Source organism: Mustela nivalis (genome assembly GCF_964662115.1).
Source record: "Mustela nivalis genome assembly, chromosome: 11".
NCBI classification, from domain to species: domain Eukaryota; kingdom Metazoa; phylum Chordata; class Mammalia; order Carnivora; family Mustelidae; genus Mustela; species Mustela nivalis.
The window spans coordinates 104730209-104756626 of NC_139030.1; the positions used below are offsets into that span (position 1 = coordinate 104730209).

At 39.3% G+C, this 26418-nt stretch overlaps 1 protein-coding gene across 2 annotated transcripts; it reads right to left on the minus strand.

Moving 5' to 3' along the window:
* Nucleotides 1-2424: 2424 nt before the first annotated feature.
* COQ10B (coenzyme Q10B) lies at nucleotides 2425-26326 on the minus strand. Of its 2 annotated transcripts, XM_082689057.1 has the most exons (5): nucleotides 26075-26326; nucleotides 20654-20803; nucleotides 9670-9862; nucleotides 4924-5025; nucleotides 2425-3464 (listed from the first exon to the last, which is right to left on the minus strand). In XM_082689057.1, exons 1-5 carry the CDS (start codon nucleotides 26194-26196, stop codon nucleotides 3297-3299), a joined length of 735 nt encoding a protein of 244 aa, XP_082545183.1. In that variant the 5' UTR covers nucleotides 26197-26326; the 3' UTR covers nucleotides 2425-3296. The 2 variants fall into 2 exon arrangements, with proteins under 2 accessions (XP_082545183.1, XP_082545184.1); XM_082689058.1 differs by lacking the exon at nucleotides 20654-20803 and having other exon boundaries at nucleotides 26075-26299.
* Between the last annotated feature and the right edge of the window lie 92 nt (nucleotides 26327-26418).

Genomic DNA, 26418 nt, shown 5'->3' on the forward strand with positions numbered 1-26418 from the left:
AATTTAAAAAGCAGAATAAACATGGACAGTCAAATATCTTAATTACTTAGGAATGCCCGATAGACCCAGAGAATATGGAGAGGAGGAAATTAACAAATAATTCAAATTCCTCACAAGGGGCCCAGCACAATTAATTAGGACAAGGCAACAGGGCAGATGAGCATGCAATTTCAGACTACCCAGGATAAAGAGTCGATTTTAAAAGCTTCCAGAGAGGGGCGCCTGGGTAGCTCAGTTGTCAAGGGCCTGCCTTTGGTCCTGGAATCGAGCCCTGCATCGAGCTCCCTGCTCCGTGGAAAGCCTGTTTCTACCTCTCCCACTCCTCTGCTTGTGTTCCCTTTCTCGCTGTGTCTGTCAAATAAATAAGTAAAATCTAAAAAAAAAAAAAAAAAAAAAGAGCTTCCAGAGACCAAAAATGGATCCTATACAAAGGACTGGGGATAACTGTGGCATAAGACTTCTCAAGCATGGCACTGGACGCCAGAGTACGATTAAGTCAGATCTTCAAATTGGGATGAGGAGGGAGAGGACATGATCTTTTGAGTTCTATACTCAAGTGTGAATATGAAACAAGGCCATTCAGACACAGGGATTCTAAAAATTGACGTCCCGCTTGCCTTTTCTCAGGAAACCACTTAAAGATTTCCTCAGCAATTTGAAAGTAAATTAAAAACAGGAGGCCAAGATTCAGGATACAGGGAGCTTCCAAAAGCAAGGTGAAGGGAAATCCTGGGATCACGACAGGGGAGCCCTAGGATGACAGCTGCACCACAGCCCAGAGAGCAACCAGCGCAGACCGCAGGACAGCGGGGTGGCTATAAGGAAGTGCACGACTGAAGACCGGACCTGAAGTGGTCGAAGCACGCTGGAACGCTGTTCTCTCATATAACCACAAAGGCAAAGCTGCCAATTGCAAGGTTGGTTCATTGAGCCCTTGATGTTCGAGTTGGCTCCTCCGGAATTACTGCCTCCTCCTTCCGTGACAAGGTGACAGATGTAGCTGCAAACCATGTCCTCAAAATCAGGAAAACACCAAGGAAAAGTTTCTCTTCGTTTCCCGAGAGAAAAACCTTACCTAGCAGTGCTATCCCATCAAACTTCCCCTCAGATTCCAATGACCCAGAAGTCACTTCAAGGAAAGTTGATAAAAATGTTTTCTCTCTTCCAGTACAGAAAGCACTGACGCCAAGCTGAAGTCCACAGGTCATGGGCTCCAGAGTGTTGTACTAGATAAAGCAAAGGGCATAGGGACTGGAGCCAGATGCCTGGGCATATATATATATCCCATCTCTACTTACTTTAATTTGGGTTCTCACCTTACTTAGGGAAGCTCATGGTTGACTAAGATGGATGGCTAGATCAAGGTGATATTTGTGTATTCCTGGGCTCCCTCACCAAAATTAGCATCTACATACTCTCATAGTAGCAGCTCAGTTAGATCCCAACCACTAAGTTAGATTCTGAACCCGAGAGCTTATCTATGGCATTTATAAGAACAGTGATAAATTACAGGTTCTTCCATCTGTCAAAAGAAAAGGAATATAAGCAGGGATAAAAAAATATTATCTGGATCTTATCTCTGCTATTTGAAAAATAATTTGCTTTTGAAAAAGTAATTATAGGGGCTCCTGGGTGTCTCAGTCGGTTAAGGGTCTGACTTCAGCTCAGGTCATAATCTCGAGGTCTTGGGGTTGAGCCCCGCAGCAGGCTCCCCACTCAGCAGGCCCTCTCCCCTGCCCCACTCATGCTCTTGTTCGCTCTAACAAATCAATAAAATCTTAAAAAAAAAAAAAAATAGGTAATTATATACAAACTACAAACACTCTGAGGGGATACCTCATTTGTAAGCGGAAAGACACTGCTTTCCCCGTGTGAAGCCCGAGCAGGCTGTAGGAGTCCTTCACCACTGTATGACCAGCAAGTGGTACACGGCAGGCAGTCAAAACAGATTTATTGAAAAAATTGGTGCAAACATGCTTTTATGTAGGGAGCTAATTACTGAGGTTCCTTGTTGATCTGAGGAAATAAACAGCACTCTGACTAGAAAGGTAATGCAAGAGCGTTGTTGGGTATGGAGTGAAAGGAAGATCAGTATTAATTAAAGGAAGACTGAATTTTGCCCAGATTTGTTTCATAAAATGCTACAGTGAGACTTTACTACGTCTAGTTAAAATACACATGGATAGGGGCACCTGGGTGGCTCAGTGGGTTAAAGCCTCTGCCTTCGGTTCAGGTCATGATCTCAGGGTCCTGGGATCGAGCCCCGCATCGGGCTCTCTGCTCAGCAGGGAGCCTGCTTCCCTCTCTCTCTGCCTGCCTCTCTGCCTACTTGTGTTCTCTGTCAAATAAAGAAATAAAATCTTAAAAAAAAATACACAGGGATATAACATAGGATTTCATTAACCAAAATAACTGTACAAAAAATAAACAAATTAACTTTATTAAGTTACCACTTCAGTCCTTCGACATTGATTTGTTTACAAAAATATCAGCTTGAAATATATCATTGAAAGTGAGTACACACAATAAATAGAAAATAGGGATGCATGGTGCTGGAAACATATCAACCAACTTATCGTCATCCGTTGCCCACTATTATAGGCAAGATTTGACGAACAATCAGCATTATTGAAGGAGTAGTGAAAGTATCTGGGAGAGGGTTGCAAACTACAAGGGAAGTAGCTTAAAGCTCTGGACCACTCACCAAAAAAATATTCACTGTTTACCTGGGAGTTAATCTCACTATACATGGCACTGAATTACCTACCGCCCATAAGAACAATTTAAAAATAAGGAAAGTAGCCAAGGAACCTTCATTAACAGTATTTTTAAGTCAAAGTTTACTTTAAATATCTGATGATTATCCAAATATCCAAAGCTAAGAGGCATGTCCTATGACAATAAGTTATAAATAGTCTGAATTTAATAACTTAAAGGTGATATGGTTAATAGAATACATACTACGTGAGTATCTCAACTAACCTTCAAATAAGGTGATAATTAAAAGGTTTAAATTTACAGTTTCAATTTCTGGTAAGAGTGCTGTCCATATTCTAGCAATAGTGATGACATCCCATTATCGTAAACATGCTAATACACCCATTACTCTGAATTACACTTGATTGAGTTCTATATACATGTGGTTCCATATTCCAAGTGCAAATTCTCAATGGTGCAGATTGATAATCAAAGCTGGGTTTAACAAATGCTTTCTGACTCCTGAAGGCAAATGGTAAAAGCACTTCCTAAAAGTGAATAAGCTAAAATTATAAGTAGGTGACCAGTTCTTTTTCCCTTTACGTGTGATGAACTTCATGAAGCATTAATTCCCGAGGTATACTTGTTTCGGGACCATACAGCTTACACGCTCTTCTTTCGAAGGCAGCTACCATCTGCTTTACAACTTCATCGAAAAACAGTGTGGCAAGCTGAGAGTGCAGAAGGGAGCGAAATTCAAAAGAAATCTGTAGGAAAAGGTTAATTATTTTAGGAAGATCTTTCTTTAACTCAGTCTCTACTTAGAGTACTGGTATACACACTGTGAAATGGGCTGCTTAGCCAGTATCTAAGGCCGAGCTGGAGGGGTGTATCTAGATGAAATTTTTTAACCTCCCTCAGAAGATAGATGCTCAGTTTCCACAGTAAACCCAACTCCTGCGGGTGCCATAAGCTTAAGTAAACACAGCCTGAATGTCATTTCAAGACAAATAATCTGATTTTATTATTAAGTTAAAGAAAACTGGAAAAAAGCTTTACTGAATGAACACCATATTATTCTGGCATCTTTTTTAATGTACCCCTTTTAGATCTATCCTATCTCTCAAAAGGAAATAAAGTAGGGAACTAATCCTGCTGATAGGTATTCTGGGAAAAGTAGCAGCATGAAGAGGAGATTGAGCCACAAAACAGATGGGGCAGGTGGTACAATCTGGAAGTGAACAATGACGTAAAACTTCCTTTATAACTCCTCAAGATGTATGTCAAGGCAGGTGGCTTGAGAAATAGTTTTTTAAGGACCAAATACCCACTAACTTTTTTTTTTCCCACTAACTTTAAAAACTGCTTTAATTTTCATTTTTTTGGTAGTTTTTCATTTTGAAGTAATTTCAAATTTATAAAAAACGTTGGAAAAATAGTACAAAGATTTCTCATACACCCATCACCCAAATTTCCCTTTTTCAATGCCTTATATATTACCAAAATGCAATTAGTAAAGCCAGGAAATTAAGAGTTAATGCTACTAGGTAAAAACACTAATATCTAATCTACACAGGCCTTATTCAAATTTCCCCAACTGTTCCATTACTGTCCACTAATTTCTGAATGAAAACAACTCAAGAGCTTAGAGTAGCAGTATATAGTAATTTAATCAAAATTATGACTATTCCTTGAAATGCAATGCCTGAGTTGCAAATACAGAAAATAACTCATGTATTATCTGTTCAAAGAAAAGCCACAAGTGGCTTTAAGTTTTCTATGGCTAAGGTGATGTGAACAAGGAAATACCATAGTCCCTAGATTTTAGAAACACATTTTCCCCCTTCTGCACTTTATTTCTGTATCATAAAGTAATATCTAGATTTTATTTGGTGTTAATAAACTCTTATTAAGCTCTTAGTGAGGTCATAATATGTGTCTTATAACCTGTGAACCTATAAAAATGAGACAACAGAGAAGGAATGACCATTCAAGGTTTCAAGAAACAGAAAAAGAGAAAGATTCATTAGTATTCCTTCTTATAAAGTTAGTATAGAAAAAGGTATTCAATATTCAGAAGTTGAGATTTTCTGAAAGCCATCTTTCAGTAATCACTATACACATGAAATTCATGACAGCAGGTGGAATTCTAATCAATGGATTATTCCTTCTTTATCAACTTCACCTGATACTTGGAACAAACCAACGGCTATAAGAGAGACTTACTGAAAAATCCAAGGTACAAGTTCTTGGGTAGCCAGGAAGACCTGGGCTAAAACGCCAAACAGTCTCCAAATGATTGAAAAGCCTCCCATCAGTACAGGATGCCTAGAATGAAATGGAAAAAAAAAAAAATGCAGTAAAATACCATTTAGACTGTCTAGAATCTACAGTTGAGAATGATTTTTGTAATTTTTAATTTTTTCTAATAAAATCTTTTTTTATTTAAAGATTTTATTTATTTGACAGAGAGAGAGTAGGCAGAGAGGCAGGCGAAGAGAGAGAGGAGGAAGCAGGCTCCCCGCCGAGCAGAGAGCCCGATGCAGGGCTCAATCCCAGGATCATGAGATCCCTGAGATCATGACCTGAGCAGAAAACAAGTCAGTCGCTTAACCAACTGAGCCACTCAGGTGCCCTGAGGATGATTTCTTTCTAAAATATGTTTGTACGTCAGATCACAGGGGATAAAAAAACACCTCATTTTCAGTTTGGTACTAGGAAGTAATCTCTTGCCACTGTAAGTCATTTTCTTTCCTCCAGGGATCCCCAAGATTGTCAGTTCCCCCCTTCACTGCTGTCACTCAGGGTACTCACAGTTTTCTCCTCCATCAGCAAAACAGGAAGTGATTTTTCTGGAAGTTTATTTCCGGCCCTGCCACTTATAAGTAATCCTGAACAATTTAATTCCCTGTACCATATTTCCTTAAATCTATAAAATAAGAACAATATATATTTTATGCCATATAATATATATTTTTTGCCTAATATATATTTTATGCCTTATAACTATAAAATAGTTATAAGGTATCTGGCACAGATCCCAAGTAGGGTTCTAGAATTCTCCTTTCCTACCAAAGATTTTTCTCTCGGCTGTCACATTTAGTGACATTATTCTCTGTTTCTCTCTGTTTCTAAGGGCAACTGCGGTTCTAGTTTTCCTGAGTCTGGCCCTGGCCCATGTCCCTGATCCATTCTAACCTCAATTCTCTTCAGGGTTCATGTTTGTTTTAGATGCTTATGTACACACTGAAACACAGTATTTAGAGATGTTATGTACAGTGGCATCTTGGGATTTCCCATTCTGTATCATTCAAAGCAGGCTGATTGAGAACCACTTAGAGCTGCCTCCTGCAGTGTGAAAAATGGCAGCCAAAATCCCAGTCACTAGAAGACTGTCCGGACTGATTATGACTTTGAATGAAGTTCAGCTTCTTTACTTAGTATCCTAAGACACTATCTGGGCCTTAATACTAGTAGACAACTGATCTCAAGAATACGTATCACCTTCCCTCACCAGCAAACCATCTTTTAAATTCTTACTTCAATGACAACACCCAGGGCTCCTGGGTGCCTCTCAGTCCATTAACCCTCTGCCTTCTGCTCAGATCATGATTTCAGGGTCCTGGGATCAAGCTGCATGTCAGTCAGGCTGCTCCCTTCTCAGCAGGGGCTCTGCCTCTCGCTTTCCCTCTGCTCCCGCCCTCACTCTTGTGCCAGAGTGCTCTTTCAAATAAATAAAATCTTAAAAAACAAAACAAAACAAAGAACAAAAAAACAAAGTCAACACACCCATCCCCAATTAAGCCTTAAGTTTCCATCTCTTTTGGCATATCCCAGGGCCACTAAATAATCAAGTCTCTCTACCCTTTTTTTTTTCTTTTTTTTTTAGAGAGAGAGAAAACACTCACATCCAGGGCCAGGTGAGGGATGGGGAGGCAGCACAGAAGGGGCAGAGAGAGAATCCAGGTGCCTCTATCCCTTTTTTCTTTGATAACGTATTCCTCTTACCAGTTTAGATGTCCCTCCCATGAGCTTACACACTACGGATCAGCAAAAAGGACTTGCACATATAACCTCTTTTCCCCCAGAGTGTACTTTTTCTTCCCCAGCTACTGGCTCCCTAAACACAGAATGCAGGATTAATTCTGATTATATCTGGATCTCTCCAAAGATAGTTTCAAGTAGAAGCCAAAGAGCTTAAAATATATTTACAGTTTATTCCTCACTGCCTCTTCATCAAAACTCTTTTGAGTCAATTATCAGATGAAAACACAGTAGAATCATAAAGAAAATCAACTGCATCCATATTAAAAAGCATTTACAGAGAAATGCTCTGTTTCCACATTTATAAAAGAAAATATTTTAATTGTTAAAATGAAAACCAATAAATGTTTTAAAATTTATTTAGACATGATAAAGTAATATTAATCAGAAAGCTAAGTAATAACTAAATTTAGTCACATTATGCTACGTCAGTGGCGAAAAGTGAAAGTTTTCTTCAAGGGTTCAGTTTTATATACAGTTCAATAATGACCATCTAATTTTTAAAAGCATCAACAATCTACTATAAAATCTTATTATTTCAGTTACTGAATTTTAAGGTAAATGTTCCACCCTTCTTTACAATCATATAAGAAGCTTATAGGAGGGGTGCCTAGGTGGCTCAGTTAGTTACACATTTGACTCTTGATTTCAGCCCAGGTCATGGTCTCAGGGTCATGAGACTGAGCCCTATAAAGGGCTCCACATTGAGAGTGGAGTCTGCTTAAGATTTTCTCAATCCCTCTCTCAAAAAAAAAAAAAAAAAAAAAAAAGGGCAGCTTATAGGAAATTTAACAATGAGGGAGAAACAGTTATTGGGAATACTCACTATAATATCCCAAATTCCTCTGACTACTTTTTCACAAAATGTGGCAGTGCTGTATTCATACCAATAATCTAGCCCAAGAACCCACAAATTTTTCCTGCTATGTTTAGATATTGCTAACAGCCTCATTCCTAACAGAAGAGATACTGACTACAATAGGAGGTGTTATGATGACGACCTACAACTGGTTCTTCTGATGAACTGACCCACACCATACAAACTACAGCATGTAAAATGTTTAGCCTGTGACCCAGGCAGTAAGATTTCCTGAACCAATGCCTTTATTAAATCTGCTGAAAACCTTCAAGGGCTTCTGGCCACTGCAAATTCATGTACAGTAGAATTACTGATATGTCACAGGCATATTTGGGGCAATAAATAATTTGCAGAAAAAAAGTCACATGGCTTCTGCTGATCCCTTGGTTTTAATAATTTGTATTTTGTGCCACAGGCTTATATTAGGTATTAAAATCCAAAACATGAACCCAGGGACAACTGAAAGCTTAGTGTATGTAGTTGCGTGTTATTCTCACATACATTTTCAAACAATAAATTAGCACATTAAGTGAAGAAGCTTATTTTAGTGGAAAAATAGCTTTGAGATCTGACATACAGTATTGAGTTTGCATATGGTTCATAATTTCTCTAAGCCTCATAAAATTGAGATGGCAATGATCATTTCATAGATGTTATTATGAAGATTTTTTTTCTTTCTTTTTAAAGATTTACTTATTTATTGGAGAGGAAGAGAGAGAGAGAGAGCATTGCACACAGGGGCAAAGGGAGAGAGAGAGAGAAATTCTAAGCAGACTGCGTGCTGAATGCTTAACCAAATGCAGGGATCCCCCCCGCCCCCAAGATTTCTTTTAGTTAGATGCAGCATAATTCATGAAGACTTAAAGTTATAAGACACTAAGGTCAGGAAATAGAAAAACGTTTTAAGAATATAGAGATACTTACTGGTGTCAGAAAGACTGAGCCAGAGTCTTGGCTCTGTAACCTTGGGCAAGTTACCTAACTCTTCTAAGCCTTAATTTGCTCAACCATAAGATGGAGAACAATTAACATTTGAATCTCAAAGGGCTGTAGAGAAGAATAAGTTAATAATTCCAGTAAAGCCCTACAAAGAGCTCTCTTACAATGCTAGCTATTGTAAGAGAAACAGCACAGTATATTAGTAAAGAACTCCAAAACTATGAGACAAACAGGTGGAACCATTCACAATGGCAGTCCCACTGGGGCATGGCCTTTTAAGTGGAGTTCAAGTTTGAGAGTAAGACAAGTGTGGATTCCAAGTCTTAGCTTCACTGGACAGTAGACTTTTCTCCGGTATGAGAGATACCACCTCCTTCAGTGCCTAATAAGGAGCTGACAAAGGCATTTAGCTCTGGCTAATTACCAAGAAATGATATCCCACGGGCATAAAATACAACTAAGTTCTAAGCCTTTGGTCAAAAAACTCTTAAGAATTCACAAGAATTCGATGGAATTCTGCCTTTCTGTGTGTTTAAGCCTGGGTATCTCTCTATACACGTCCCCTCTTCTGACAAGGGTAAGATAATCAGTATAATGCATGTAACAGTACCTCCCACTTCAGTACCCACTGCATGGCAGGATGACCCCAACAATGTTTGTTATCCGTATTTGTATCTCTTTTACCCTTCTTAATCCTCTCACTTTCACTTAACTTTAAAAAAAAAAAAAAAAACTAGGGCAAAAATTAACTTTAAACATTTTTCACTTGTGTGGTCCAATCTTTCCCAAGGGTCAGTAATCCTCAAAAGAAGAAAAAAAGAAAAAGCTTCTTATTTACATATTCTAGTCAAATTTCTGTTTGGAAAGAAAAATGCTAATATTGTATAATTAAGAGATTGTATCTCTTAATTGTATAGTTAATTAATTGTATAGTTAATTAATTGTATAGTTAATTATATAGTTAATTATATAATTAATTGTATAGTTAAGAGACATAAGAAATCATTTGTTTTTTCACCCTCCTTCTCTAATTAGTTTAGGGAAATACTTTTAAGCTATTATACTTTAACTCATTTGATATAATCAACATTTGGGAAATATTTAAAAACAATGAAAACCAAAACCGTTACCTTTACCAAATGTGGTTTCACCAAGGTTACTACTGATGTGTAGCGCTCCAACACAGGTGGAAACCCAATTTCTAATCGTGTTTTGCAATATCCGGTTCTCTTTGATATTACATCTGATTTTTTGCACCAAGGAACAAAATGCTTGTAATCCTCCATTCCTGATACCACATCGTACATTTCCTGCATAGAGTATCTTGAAAAAAAAAAAAAAATAGAGAGGTGTTAACTACACCTAGTTATAAGGCACGTAAATACTTTAAACTGAATATAAATAAAACTTAGTGTGTATAAGGCAATAAATCATTTGGCAATCATGCTAAACCACATGATGAAATGAATGACTTCAAAGCAATACAAAAAAATAAAAGGGAGCTAAATATTTGTATAAAGCAGAGGTCATAATTTAGCATACATACCACAGGCTGAATCTGGCTAATAGATGTGTTTTTTGAAATTTTAATTAGTGGCCAGCATTTAAAAATTGAGAGTTTGGGAAAAAAAAAAAAAAAAAAAAAAACAGGGTACCTCAGTGGCTCAGGTCATAACCTCGGGGTCCTGGGACAGAGTCCTGCTCGGGCCTCCTGCTCAGTCGGGAGCTGGCTTCACCCTTTGCCTCCCCACCCCTCCCCCGCTCATGTGCTCACTCTCTCTCTCAAATGAATAAATAAAATCTTAAAAAAAATAACCTCAATTGAAAGCAACTTAAATACATATCAGCTGATGGACAGTAATAAGTGCTTAATATAATAAAAAGTATTAGTAAATTATGGTATATCCATACTGCGGAACTCTCTACCAGCTACTTATTTATCTATTTATTTATTTATTTTTTAAAGGTTTTATTTATTTATTTGACAGAGAGAGATCACAAGTAGGCAGAGAGGCCGGCAGAGAGAGAGAGCAGGAAGCAGGCTCCCTGCTGAGCAGAGAGCCTGATGCGGGACTCTATCCCAGGACCCTGAGATCATGACCTGAGCCGAAGGCAGCGGCTTAACCCACTGAGCCACCCAGGTGCCCTCTACCAGTTATTTAAAAGAATTAAATCAAATATATACTTAAAGTTTGTTTGTTTGTTTGTTTATTTTAGTAATCTCTACACCCAACATGGGGCTCAAACTCATGACCCTGAGATCAAGAGTTGTGCGCTTTTCTGACTTGGCCAGCCAAGCACCCCCCACTTTGTTTTTAAAGTTTTGTGTCTTTTTTTAAAGATCAAATATATACTTTAGAGCAAGGAGGTTTACAATATATTAGTGTATGAAAAAAAGCACTTTACAAAGCATGCAGGATATAGATAATTCTATTATCCATTTAGGAAAAATTATAAGTAAATACTGTATTTCTCACTTTTAAACATTTGATATTTAGTTTTCCTGAAACTAATTGTTATATTAATAGAACATCTGTAATGAAATACAATGTGGGGCTCGATCCCAGGACCCCAAGACCATGACCTGAACTGAAGGCAGATGCTTAACAGAGCCACCCAAGCACCTCAACAATAAGTAGTTTTTAACTCAAGAAAAAGAAGTAGGAGTAAAGATAGCACATATACTTCCATACTGTTAGGTTTTTATACAAGCATGTAGTATTTTTGCAATTTATAAAAAACGAAGCCATTTTAGAACACAAGGGAAACCTCTCATTCTTTTAATGAGCCAGCATAATGCCCTGACAACCTGAATATGACAACATAAAAAATAAAATCTGGGGGCGCCTGGGTGGCTCAGTGGTTTAAGCCTCTGCCTTCAGCTCAGGTCATGATCTCAGGGTCCTGGGATCGAGCCCCACATCGAGCTCTCTGCTCAGCGGGGATCCTGCTTCCCCCTCTCTCTCTGCCTGCCTCTCTGCCTACTTGTGATCTCTCTCTGTCTATCAAATAAATAAATAAATAATCTTAAAAAAAAATAAAATCTGCAGACTAAATATGAGCAAATAAAATCTAGCAATGCATTAAAAAAAATTAGCAATCAAATGCAACTCGTTTAAAGATTCGTGGATGGCTTAAAACCAAGAATTATATTATACCAAAAGAATAAAAACTGTGTAATTCCCTCCATAAATGATCAAATGGCATTCCCATTAGAGTTAGAAATAAGATAAAGATGCTAGTTATTGTCGTTAGGTAATGTTGTTTTGGGGAGGAGTCCAAGATGGCAGAGGAGTAGGAGACCTTAGTTTTGTCTGGTTCCAGGAATTCAGCTAGATAGTTATAAAATCTTTCTGAACACCTGTAAACTCAACTGGAGAGCTAAGAAAAGAATAGCTGCAACTCTACAAATAGAAAAATGACCACTTTCTGCAAGGTAGAACAACAAGATGGAAAAACTAACCTCAGAAAAGAGAAAAAGAGGCAGTACTGACTGCCAGGAACCTAATCAGTATGGACAGAAGTAAGATGTAGGAATGAGGGTTCAGAATAATGATTATAAAGATACTAGGTAGGCTTGAGAAAAAGCATAGAAGACACCAGAGAATTCCTTTCTGGAGAAATAAAAGAACTAAAATATAAAGTCAAAATCAAAAAGGCTATTAACAGGATGTAATAAAAAATGGAGGCTCTAACAGCTAGGATAAATGAGGCAGAAGAGAGAATTAGGGACACAGAAGACTCAATGATGGAGAAAAAAGAAGCTGAGGAAACGAGAGATAAACAACTCCTGGAACATGAGGGGAGAATTCAAGAGATAAGTGATATCATCAACCAAAACAATATTAGAATAATTGGGATCCCAGAAGAAGGTGGGGGCAGAAGGTATATTGGTATATTGGAGCAAATTAAAGTGGAGAACTTCCCTAATTTGGGGAAGGAAACAGGCATTCAAGTCCAGGGAGCACAGAGAACCCCCCTCAAAATCAATAAAAATAGGTCAACACCCTGACATATAATAATAATATTTACAAATCTCAGAGTCAAGGAGAATTCCTGAAAGCAGCTTGGGACCAGTGGTCAGTAACCTGCAAGGTAGAAACATTAGACTGGCAGCAGATCTATCCACGGAAACCATCAGGCCAGAAAGGACTGGCATGATATATTCAGGGTGCTAAGTGAGAAAAATATCCAGCCAGGAATACCTAATCCAGCTATGACGTCATTCAAAATAGAAGGAAAGAGTAAGTTTCCAGGACAAACAGAAACTAAAAGAACTTGTGATCACCAACAGACCTGCAAGAAATATTAAAAGGGATACTTTGAGCAAAAAGAGACCCTAAAAGTAACACAGACCAGAAAAGAACAGAAACATATAGAAACAGTGACTTTACAGGTAACACAATGTCACTAAATTCATATCTTTCAATAGTTACTCTGAATGTAAATGGGATAAATGTCCCAATCAAAAGACAAAAGGTATCAGAATGGATAAAAAGGCAAGACCCATCGATATGCTGTCTGCAAGACTTATTTTAGATCCAAAATCACCTCCAGATTGAAAAAGAGGTGGAAAACCATTTATCATGCTAATGAACATCAAAAGAAAGCTGGGATGGCAATCCTTCTATCAGACAAACTTAGATTTTAAAACAAAGATGGGGGGTGCCTGGGTGGCTCAGTGGGTTAAGCCACTGCCTTCGGCTCGGGTCATGATCTCAGGGTCCTGGGATCGAGTCCCACATCGGGCTCTCTGCTCAGCAGGGAGCCTGCTTCCCTTCCTCTCTCTCTGCCTGCCTCTCTGCCTACTTGTGATCTCTCTCTCTCTCTGTCAAATAAATAAATAAATCTTAAAAAAAAAAAAAAACAAAGATGGTAGTAAGAGATAAGGAAGGACACTATGTCATAATTAAAGGGTCTCTCCAACAAGAAGATCGAACAATTGTTAATATTTATTTCCCTAAAATGGGAGGAGCCAATTATATAAGCCAATTAATAACAAAATTAAAGAAACACATCAATAATAATACAATAATAGTAGGGGACTTTAACACCCCTCACTGCAATGCACAGAACATCTAAGCAGAAGATCAACAAGAAAACAAGGGTTTTGAATGACACACTGGACCAGAGGGACTTCACAGCTACATTCAGAGCATTTCCATCCAGAAGCAACAGAGTATACATTTTTCTCGATTGCACATGGAACATTCTCCAGAACAGATCACATACTAGGTCACAAATCAGGTCTCAACTGGTACCAAAAGACAAGGATCATTCCCTGCATATTTTTGGACTATAATACTTTGAAACTAGAACTTAATCACAAAGGAAATTTGCAAAGAACTCAAATACGTGGAGGCTAAAGAGCATCCTACTAAAGAATGAATGGTCAACCAGGAAATTAAAGAATTTAAAAAATTCATGGAAACAAATGAAAATAAAAACACAACTGTTTCCAATCTTTGGGATACAACAAAGGTGGTCGTAGGAGGGAAGTATATAACAATACATGCCTTTCTCAAGAAACAAAAAAGGTCTCAAATACACAACCTAACCTTATACCCAAAGAAGCTGGAGAAAGAACAGAAAATGAAGCCTAAACTCAGCAGTAGAAGAGAAATAATAAAGATCACAGCAGAAATCAATGACATAGAAACCAAAAGAACAATACAACAGAGAAAGAACCCAGATAAATAAAATCATGAATGAAAGAGGAGAGATCACAACCAACACTGAAGAAATTCAATTATAAGAACATATGCTGAGCAACTACATGCCAACAAATTAGGCAACCTAGAAGAAATGGATGCATTCCTAGAGACATATGAGCTACAAAAACTTAAACAGGAAGACATAGAAATCCTGAACAGACACATAACCAGCAAGGAAATTGAAGCAATAATCAAAAATCTCCTAAAAAACAAAAGCCCAGGGACAGATGGGTTTCCAGGGGAATTCTACCAAACACAAGGAAGAATTAATACCAGGGTGCCTGGGTGGCTCAGTCAGTTAAGCATCTGCCTTTGCCTCAGGTCATGATCCCAGGACTGAGCCCCGCAATAGGCTCCTTGCTCAGCAGGGAGCCTGCTTCTCCCTCTCCCTCTGCCTGCCACTCCTCCTGCTTATGCTTTCTCTGTTACCTCTCTCTCCTTGTATCAAATAAATAAATAAAATCTTTTTAAAAATTACTATATACCTCTTTTTTTTTTAATATTTTATTTGTTTGACAGCTAGAGAGAAAGCACAAGTAAGCAGAGTGGCAGGGAGAGGGGCAGAGAGAGAAGCAGGCTCTCTGCTGAGAGCCTGATGTGGGGCTCGATCCCAGGACCCTGGAATCATGACCCGAGCCGAAGGCAGCTGCTTAACCAACTGAGTCACCCGGGCGCCCCACTATATACTTCTAAAGCTGTTTCAAAAAATAGAAATGGAAGGAAAACTTTCCAACAATTTCTATGAAGTCAGTATGACCTAGATCCCAAAACCAGACAAAGACCCCATCAAAAAGGAGATTTACAGACCAATATCCCTGATGAACATGGATGCAAAAATCCTCACCAAGATACTTGTAATAGGATCCAACAATACATTAAAAGGATGATTCACCATGACCAACTGGGGTTTATTCCTGGGCCGTAAGGGTGGTTCAACCTCCTCCAAACCAGTCAATTTAATACACTACATTAATAAAAAAAAAAAGAACAAGAACCAACTGCTCCTCTCAAAAGGTGTAGAAAAAGCATCTGACAAAGTATAGCATCCTTTCTTTTTTTTTTTAGCATCTGTTCTTGATTACACTCTTAACTACACTTCTTGACTACACTCTTCACAGTGTAGGACTGGAGGGAATGTACCTTAATATCATAAAAGCCCACAGCAAATATCATTCTCAATGGGGAAAAACTGAGCACTTTTCCCTAAAGTCAGGGACACAAAAGGGATGTTTACTACCACCACTGTTGTTAAACATAGTACTACAAGCCCTAGTGTCAGCAATCAGATAACGAAAAGAAAAAAAGGGCATCCGAATCAGCAAAGAAGAAGCCAAACTCTCACTCTTCGTAGATGATATGATACTCTATGTGGAAAACCCAAAAGATTCCACCCCGGAATTGTTACAACTCATACTATAGTTCAGCAAAGTGGCAGGATATAAAATCAATGCACAGAAATTCATTGCATTCCTATACACTAACAATGAGACAGAAGAAAGAGAAATTAAGGAGTCAATAGCATTTAAAATTACACCCAAAACCGTAAGACACCTAGGAATAAACCTAATCAAAGAAGCAAAGGATCTGTACTCAGAAAACTATAGAACACTCATGAAAGAAATTGAGGAAGACACAAAGAAATGGAAAAATGTTCCATGCTCATGGATTGGAAGAACAAACATTGTTAAAATGTCTATGCTACCTAGAGCAATCTACACAATCAATGCAATCCCTATCAAAATACCATCAACTTTTTTCACAGAACTGGAACAAACAATCCTAAAAGTTGTGTGGAACCAGGAAAGACCCCCAAATAGCCAAAGGAATGTTGAAAAACAAAACAAAACAAAGCTGGTGGCATCACAATGCCAGACTTCAAGCTCTATTACAAACCTATAATCATCAAGACAGTATGGTACTGGCACAAGAACAGATACATAGATCAATGGACCAGAAGCCAGAAATGGACCCTCAACTCTATGGTCAACTAATCTTCCACAAAGCAGGAAAGAATGTCCAATGGAAAAAGGACAGTCTCTTCAACAAGTGGTGTTGGGAAAATTGGACAGCCACATGTAGAAGAATGAAACTGGACCATTTCCTTATACCACACACAAAAATAGACTCAAAATGGATGAAAGACCTCAATGTGAGACAGGGATCCATCAAAATCCTAGAGAACACAGGCAGCAACATCTGTGACTTCAGCCACAGCAACATCTTTCTAGACACATCTCCAAAGACAAGGGAAACGAAGGCGAAAATGAACTACTGGGACTTTCTCAAGATAAAAAGCTTTTGCACAACAAAGGCAACAGTCAACAAAACCAAAAGGCAGAATGGAAGATATCTGCAAATGACATAACAGATACAGGGCAAGTATCCAAAATCTATAAAGAACTTATCAAACTCAGCACCCAAAGAACAAATAATCCAATCAAGAAATAAGCAAAAGACATGAACAGACATTTCTCCAAAGAAGATACCCAAATGGCCAACAGAAAAAAATACAAATCAAAACCACAATGAGATACCACCTCATACCAGTCAGAATGGCTAAAATTAACAATTCAGGAAACAACAGATGTTGATGAGGATGCCAAGAAAGGGGAACCCCTTTATGCTGTTGGTGCAAAGGCAAGCGGGTGTAGCCTCCTGGAAAACAGTATGGAGGTTCCTCAAAAATTGAAAATAGAGTTACCCTATGACCCAGCAATTGCACTACAAAGTATTTATCTCAAAGATACAAATGTAGTGTTCTGAAGGGGCACCTGCACCCCAATGTTTATAGCACCAATGTCCACAATAGCCAAAGTGTGGAAAGAGCCCAGATATCCATTGTCTGATGAATGGATAAAGAAGATGTGCTATATATATACACAATGGAATACTACTCCTCCATCAAAATGAAATCTTGCCATTTGCAACATGGATGAAACTAGAGGGTACTATACTAAGTGACATAAATCAACCAGAGAAAGAAGACTATCATATGATCTCACTCATATGTGGAATTTAAGAAACAACACCGAGAATCAGAGGAGAAAAGGTAAAAATAAAATAAGACAGAATCTGAGAGGGAGACAAACCGTAAGAGACTCTTGATTATAAGAAACAAACTGAGGGCTGCTGCGGGGGAGGGGGGGGTGTAATTGGATGATAGACATTAAGGAGGGCACATGATGTATCTATACCTCTGAAACTAATAATATATTTTACATTAATTAAATTTAAATTTAAAAACTTAAGTAATTCAAGATGAAAACAAAACATTGTTCTCAAAGTATTCGTCAATGTAATCAAATCAGAACATGAAATATGAGACACGTGTGTAACTGTATTAAGTGAAATGATCAGTCGGCAGGTTACAGGATTATCAATTCAGAAGAGAAGCAATTCAGAATTCAGTCAAGTAACCTGTTACAGAACTTTAAAAATTAATGCCTTTCCTATTAACAAGAACCTATTAGAAAACAGTCTATACTATAGAAATGCAAAACACCTACAATAAATTCAACACAAAAACTTCAGGGCCTCAACAGAAAACAAACAAACAGAAACCAACAGTCTATGGAACATGTAAAAGATGAGTGAATAAGGAGAGCCAGATTCATACTATTCTTATAAAGACTCACCACTGTTACAACAGTATTCAACTTAGAAATGATAACAGTATTTGAGACCACCGCTGTGGCCTGAAAAAGACGGCTGGGAGTGTGATTCTGTCCCCTCTTCAACAGGTACAGGGTCACGATCTATCAGGCCATGCCCTACAACTACCCAGTGCCCGCGACCCCACAGGGCCCAAGCTTGGAGCGGCTGAAGAAACTGCAAGCACCTCTTATGGCAGGGAGGACACCTCCTCCCAGTGGCCAATAAAATGCGAAAAGGGAAAGAAAAAATATATGCAGTAATTTAAACAATCACAATCTAAATTACAAAAGGGATGCTTTGGAATAAGAGAGAATGAGTCTTTTTGTATGTTTAAATTAATCTTTATGATCATGAAATGAAGTCCACAGTAGAGGGGAGGGGGGAAAAAAAAGCCCTACCTCCTAAAACCTCTGAGGTTTTACTCACTTTGAGATAAATGCTAAAATAAATCCCATGAAGAAGTATGAAATCGTGCAGCCAGGAAGTTAATTGTAATTAATAATAAAATAATGTAATAATGAAATATTTAAAAATTGTAATAAAAGCATCTAAGAAAGTAGTATAGCATAGTGGTCAAGGGGATGGGCTTGGTAGTCAGAAAGGACTATGCTCAAGTAAGCCACATGACCCTGGGTAGGTTGTTTTGCCTCTCAATTTTATTCTCTTCATCCATAACAGAAAAGTAACTCTATAGGGTTCTTTTGAGGGTTAAGTGAAATCGTTTTGGTATAGTGCACAAAGCTTAATAAGCATTTAATAAAGAGACACCTGGTTGGCTCTGTCGATTAAGTGTTGGACTTTGGCTGAGGTTATGATTTCAGGATCCTGGGATGGCGCCCCACGTTGGGCTCCTCACTCAGTGGGGAGTCTGCTTGTCCCTCTGCCCCTCCCTGCTTGTGCACACGCTCTCTCTTTCTCAAATAAACAAATAAAATCTTTAATTTAAAAAAAGAGCGCTTAATAAATAGTAACTAATATTATGTGTTTATGTCAAATATGGAAAAAAGGTAAGATGATCACTCGGTAAGACCAATTTGTAATAAAAAGAATTTCAGCGTGAGAAAGAATAAGGAAGTAAATAACAATAAGTAAATATGGTGGGAAAAAAATCTTAGGATTTATGCATGACACTTAATGTACATTATCTCCATGAGCTTTAGTTTCCCCATCTCTAAAATGGGAATAACAACACCTACCTTACATGGCTATTGTGAGAATTAAATGAAACTGTAACTATAAAGCACCCAGTAACACCTGTCAAATGACAGGCACACAGCATAAAAAAAGATATTGGTAGTGATTCAAAAGTAAAACAGACCAACGCATTATTTATCTTTTCATTCACCGATACCAGCTCTGGCAAAGATGTCTCCTTATCCAATTATTTAGGCTCTCTTTACATGGTGTTATTGCTGGGAAGAAGTTGCTCCCCCGCCACAGAGGCTACTATTCCCAATTTCCCTCTTGCATTTAGATGGTATTATGTGACTAGTTCGTGCCAATAATCCCTTCCAGATTTTTTTTTTTAAGATATTATTTATTTAATATTTATCGCTGTGCAGGGGAAGAGAAAGTGCACAAGCAGGGGGAATGGCCAGAAGAGGAAGAAGGCTCCCTGCTGAGCAAGGAGCCCCATGTGGGACTCGATCCCAGCACGCTGGGATCATGACCTGAGCTAAAGGCAGACACTTAACTGACTGAGCCATCCAGGCATCCCTCAATGCGGTTTAGAATTAAGTCTATCTATAAGAGACTCCAAGGACTAAGAAATTACAAAAGGCATAAGTTAGATGGAGCCTAGGTTCCTAAACTGCTGCCCATGGATGGGGAACAGCCACTTAAACTTTACATAAGAAAGAAATAAACTTTGGGGTTTTACCTGTGTAGCTGCTAGTATTACCTTAACCAATACAGTGACTTAGCCAGTAATAAAGGTAATTTTAGTGACAAAAGCTGAGTCTGCTGAAGGTCCTTCACTACAGAAAAATCAGAACAGAAAAAGCAACTGAAAAAATTAATGAAATGCACTTGTACAAGAATTCATGTAATACTTAATGGCCTGTTGAGACCCCCTTGTAGAAATTCCCATATGAACAGATTCTGTATTTCTGGTTTAGCAGAACTGCAGTCTCTCTATTCTCTTCTCTATACAACCCCTAGATCAAGGGCCCAGCCTTGCCCATTGCACGGTCGGCAAATAAAGTTTTATTAGCATAGAGTCACACATTTATTACATATTGTCTACAGTAATATGTCATCTGGGGTACAATTACAATGACAGAGTTGATTGGTTGCTACAGATACAGTACGGTCCACAAAACCTAACATATTTACTACCAGGTCCTCTACAGAAAAAGTCTGACAACCTACGCCCCAAGTGGTAGGAGCCACTTAGCACATCTGTATATTACCTTCTATGCATGTCTATATGTGAGGGAGCTATATAAACATATTGGGCCCAACATACCACTAATGTTGCCACTATAAAAACAAACGGTATACAAAAATGCAGGTCTAAACAGTTCAATTACTTCCTTTACACACCAAGGTTTAAATCTATCCTATAAAGTTACCATGTAATTATGTTTATTCAACAAATATTTATAAAAGAGCAAAAGCTATGGAAAGGCCCAACTAGAAAAACCAAAGCATATTCTGTACGAAGAAAATCCAGGAAAAAAAGTCATGATATTCTACAGAAAATTGTGAACATACTCTTTTAGCAGAACTATTATTCTATACAAACCCTAGAATTCTCCTCTCTGAATATTCTTTTCTTTTGTTTATTAATGGTGCAGCAATTTTGAAGAAGGTTCTTGCATAGATCTCCTTAGGCAAAATTGAGGTATGTAGCAGAAGAGTTCTGCTCATCAGTATGCCACAGGAAGCTGAATATCTAAAGAGACAAAAATTACTTGATTAAGAGTAGCACTGGAAAAAAAAAAAAGAGTATCACTGAAAATTAAAAGAAAACACAAATTAGACTGTAAAATACTATCACATGTTACCTTTTTTTTTTTTAAAGTAATCTCTACGTCAAACATGGGCCTCAAACTCATGATCCCAAGATCAAGAATCACATGCTCCATCAACTCAGCCAGCCTGGCACCCCAGTAACTAGCACACTTTAGAAGGATTCACAACTTTAGAATATTCCTGAAAAATACACACACACACACACACACACACAGTTGCGCACACATGCATGCACAGAAACACACACAAAAAATAGTTTCTTAAATGCCATAAAGAAAACTAAAAATAACAGCTTATGGTTAGGGTTAGAAGTTTCTGGCACAAATAGTATCTTTCCCAGAAAGTTGGCTTTCAGTCTATAGTCACAATATATTCTTCCCATAAACTTGCTAGAATATTCATCATTTTTCTTTTTTTTTTTTTAAGTAAACTCTACCCGCAATGTGGGGCTCGAACTCATAACCCTGAGACCAAGAGTCACATGCTCTACTGACTGAGACAGCCAGGACCCCTCCATCATCTATTTTCTAACTCATCTATCCAGGTTGTCTTCCCAGCTGGATCCACAGAGGTTCCTTAATTCTTGACCTACTCCGAGACTGGAGACTAGAGATCTAGTGGCCCTGTTAGAACTGTTGCTTTGTTCTTTCCCTTCCAATCTCCATTTCAATGCACATATGTAAAAACTCATGTCAAGGAAACTAAGTATGACTTGTTTGGGATACTTCTAAATATAGATGCCTGATATACTTTTTTCCACCCGAATATTTTTGCCTTTCCCTACTAAGATTATTGCATAACTATTTTATACTACTATTCATGTATTAGTTCACATACTTATTGAGTTCTTGTTCTGTGCGCAGTAGGGATATAATGGTAAAAATAAAAATTCACTCTATGAGGATTTAGTAGGACTTTGTAGGTAAGGATTCAAAAAAAGTGCTAAGAAAGAAATGGGGGTGGGGACATGTAATCGGGAGCTCCTTTAGGAGTGGGGTAGAAGTTTTCTGAGGTTATATTTCAGCTGCAACTTAATGGAAGAAGTTAGCCATGGAAAGAGAGAAATAGCTATGTATGTACATAAGAAGTGTGTGTGTGTGTGTGTGTGTGTGTGTGTGTGTGTATGGAAGGAGGAGAAGTAGAAGGGGGGCATTCCAGGTAGTAGGGAAAGAGCCTGGCAGTATCCAGAGACTAAGACTAACAGTGTAGCAGCACTATAGCAGGCCAGGAGAGTACCATGAGATAATGTTAGACAGACTAGAGCTGGATCATGCTAGGAATTATTAACCAGGATAAAGCAATTTGGAATTTATCCTTGGTGAGAAGCTGTTTAAGAATTCCAAGTAGAAGAGTGTTATTTCGGGGTGCTTGGGTGGCTCAGTGGGTTAAGACTCTGCTTTTGGCTGCGGTCATGATCTCGGGGTCCTGGGATCAAGCCCCGCATGGGGCTCTCTGCTCAGCGGGGAGCCTGCTTCCCCCTCTCTCTGCCTGCCTCTCTGCCTACTTGTGATCTCTCCTCTTTCTCTGTCAAATGAATAAAATCTTTAAAAAAAAAAAAAGAGTGTTATTTCATTAAATCAAATCTTCAAATTATTTTTTAAACGTTATTTTTTTAAAAAGATTTTATTTATTTATGAGGGAGAGACAACGTGCATGCACACTGGAGGGGCAGAGGGAGAGGGAGAATCCTGAAGCGGACTCCCTGCTGAGGATAGAGCCCAAAATGGGGCTTGACCCTAGGACCCTGAAATCATAACCTGAGCCAAAATCAAGAGTCGGCCGCTTAATCCACGGAGCTACCCAGGAGCCCCCAAATTATTATTTTTTTAAAATATTTCCTTTTTTTTTTTTTTAGTTTTTTTAAACGGGTTGGGGGCTGGTAAGGAACTGCAGAGCTACCCCCCCCCACACACACACACACTCCTGTCCCACTTACAGGCCACCATCCGCCAGCGATGCCCAGGTAGGGGCCAACCCTCCAGCTCCATCCACTTTCAGGACTAGTTGATTCAGCAGGTGAGCTGTTACACAGTCCTTAGTGGGCCCAAACTATTTTTTAAAAGGGTAAAGAATGGCCTGGTCAAAACTCCTTGTGTCATACATAAAATTTGCTTTATAAAATAGGATTTACATATAAATAAAATTTCTTTAAAGACATAGACACCCTACAATGTGGCCAGGGAGGAAGAGACAATGAAGTCAAACAAAGAATGGTTGAAGAAATGGGGAATATTCAGCCAGGAGATAGGGATGATCCCTGAGAGTATGGTTCCAAAATGTAAAACAAAAGTCCAAATGGATGGAAACAAATTTGGGCTCCAGAATACAAGAAAGAACTTTTGAACAATTAACACTCTTTATAAAAATTAGATGGGCTTGGGGCACCTGGGTAGCTCAGTGGGTTAAAGCCTCTGCTTTCAGCTCAGGTTGTGATCCTAGAGTCCTGGGATCGAGCCTTGCATCAGGCTCTCTGCTTGGCGGGGAGCCTGCTTCCTCCTCTCTCTCTCTGCCTGCCTCTCTGCCTACCTGTGATCTCTGTCTGTCAATAAATAAATAAATAAAATTTTTAAAAACAAATATTAGATGGGCTTATTCCAGAGGCAGTAAAATAGAGGTCAATGAAAATGGTTAAGCTAAACACTGCACAACTATTAATTAAGATGTAACGTAAAAGAATAAAACATATAGGGGCACCTGGGTGGCTCAATGGGTTAAAGCCTCTGTTTTCAGCTCACGTAGTGATTCCAGGGTCCTGGGATAGAGCCCCACATCAGGCTCTCTGCTTAGCGGGGAGCCTGCTTCCCTTCCTCTCTCTCTGCCTGCCTCTCTGCCTACTTGTGATCTCTGTCTGTCAAATAAATAAAATCTTTAAAAAGAAAAAAAGAATAAAACATATGAACTGTATTATTGAACTTATTGGCCTCTTTTAAGATTTTAAGGTATCTATGTATCCAGCTCTAAATAACACTTCAAAAAAATGAACAATGGGGAAAATATAGTAAAACAAGACAGTTTTCAGAATTCTAGGCTTTCTAAAGGGATATCAGAGGAGGTATTTGGTTTTATAATGATGGTAACAGCATATTTTAAAGATATCTATGATATTCTTTTTTAGTCAAAAGAAGTTTTAGATAGATTCAACTCCTAGAGAGAATATAAGTGCTGGTGTTCCCAAAAATCTTTAAAAATATGGTTTGTTATGTGAATCTTATTTTAAAGGCAGAGATAATATTAAAATAAGCCCATTGTGATTTTTCTTTAGAGTAAACCTATGGAGTTTGCTTAGCAGTCAGATTACACCAATAAAAATGAATGACAGTCACTCTGCTAAATGAAGCAGAACAGCGGAAATAAAAAAGTAGGCAGTTAATTCACCCCCCCCTTTAAAAACTCACATAATTTAGGATCTCTGTTAGTTTTATTGATCACAAAAAGCAAATCTGGTGTACAAAATACCTAATCACATTTCCCTTGTAAGATATTCTTTAGGCGACTTTGTTAAAAGTTTTATCTATTTCCCCACTTTTCGTATACTTTGTCACCTATTATTGGAAGCCAATTATGAGACAGATATTGAGCACACTTAATAATTTTCTGATAAATCAATGTCAGAAGAGGCAGCATCTCTGAAAACCTTTATTTAAAAAAATCTAAGACCACTGCTTCTGAAGAGGTGACATGGTTGACTACGAAGCTTACTTGTCACTGTACATGGTTTTGAATTTTGTACCAAGTTTATGTAATACCATTGCCCCAACCTCCCCTTCTCCCTGCCCCCCAAAGCCCCCAAAACAACCCTTACAGAATCTGATTACAATTACAAAGGAAATATCTGTCTTTAGAGCAAGCTAATAGTTTTCCTGATGATTTCCCATACTATGGTTACAAGCCCTGGACAGCAAATCTATTTTCACACATTACCACGAATGATGTTTTCAACTGCAACGAGGAGCCATACAGTCATATGTATCGTTCAACTATGAAATAAAAACTGAATCAAATGATGGACAGCTTTTGTCACTCACCTTCCAATAATACTACATCTCAAGTACTCTAATAAAGGCCAGAACGTATGTTAATGCTTTGGCCTAAAAATGAGCTCATAAACTCCTTCCCTCTTCATTATTATAAATATTTGTCTCGGAATTTAAGCCTTAATTTGATCATTAAAACAATCATATTTTTTCTTAGAAATAAGAGTTTTCTTTGCAAGCCAACATTTTGTAAGAGTCACACAAACAGATCTAAAGCAGGACAGGCTATGTTCTGCTTAGAACTAGTTTTTCAGGTTGTTTCCTTCAGCAGGACTAAACGATATGCGATATTTTATTTCAATTTCAACCAGTATTTGTCTAAAAGGATTGAGAGTTGGCGGGGGTTTGGGGTACTTGAAAAATTCTTCACTAACTCTAAATTCCTGGAACTTAACATTTGTGCTTTCTCCCTTCATTCTGTATTGTTTACAACTGAATACATTTTAGACACTGTAATTTTCGAGCGCAATTTATTCCAAAGTCATTAGTAGAAAGAAACGAAGCGGTGGAAGTGGGGAATCGTTCCTGACTCCGCCTCCACCCACCAAAAAGGAACCAACCAGGAAAATCCAAGGCTGGTTCAAGGTTACAGGACGAGTTACAGTCGAGTGGAAAACAAAATCGAGGTCCCCTACTTCGGCTACGTTCCGTTTTGTAAGCACCGAAGGGCGGAGTCGAGGACCCCTACCCGCCGCTGGGAGAGGACTTCCGGCCAACTCGCGGGGGAGCAGGGGAGGGCTCGCCGCCGGGCCCCGAACTCCGGCAGCCGGCCGCTCGCGAGCCGCGAAGTTGGAACTTTCCGAGAGCGGCGACGGCAGGCCGTGGGGGGAGGAGACCGGAAGAGTCCCCAGTCCCGCGACGGCTGCTTTATCCGCGGCCGGTCAGTCGCGCCGCCGCGGATTCACCACCTCTCGCGAGGGCAGCGAGTCCCCGACCCCGGCGCGGCGTCTGGAGCAGGCCCGCGAGCCTCCCGCCCGGAGTGACGCGCGCGAAGTCCGAGTCCCTCACATGCCGATCTCAGGACACTCTCTCCCCTTAGAGACGCCAAAATGCCTCCGGTCCGGGGCGCCGCCTCACCTCAAAATTCCTCGGTCCCCCCGACTCAGCAAGCCCAGGCCGAAAGCTACCCCCGTCGCAGCACCCCTGTGGTTTATTACCTGACGTTCCCCGCAGGCCCCTGCGCCGGAGCCGGGGTTTCGGCCGCTGCCGTCGACTTCGGACGGCATCCCGAAACCACCTTCCTCAGAGCCCTCTGACCGGTCCGAGCTGCCATGATCATCTCACTGAAGCCGGTCGCCACCTCCCGGACCAGGCCCACGGCACCGCCCTCCTGCGGCGGGCCAAGCCGCCCGGCTCCCGGGCCTTCCCACCAATCGGCGGGCCCCGTGAGCCGCCAGACACGCCCCCTCTTCCCACCCTGAAAGCGCAAAGCTGACGCAAGCTCCCACTTCCTGTAAGGCCTACTGTAAACGCTGTCGTCATCCTCCTGGCCAATCAGAGG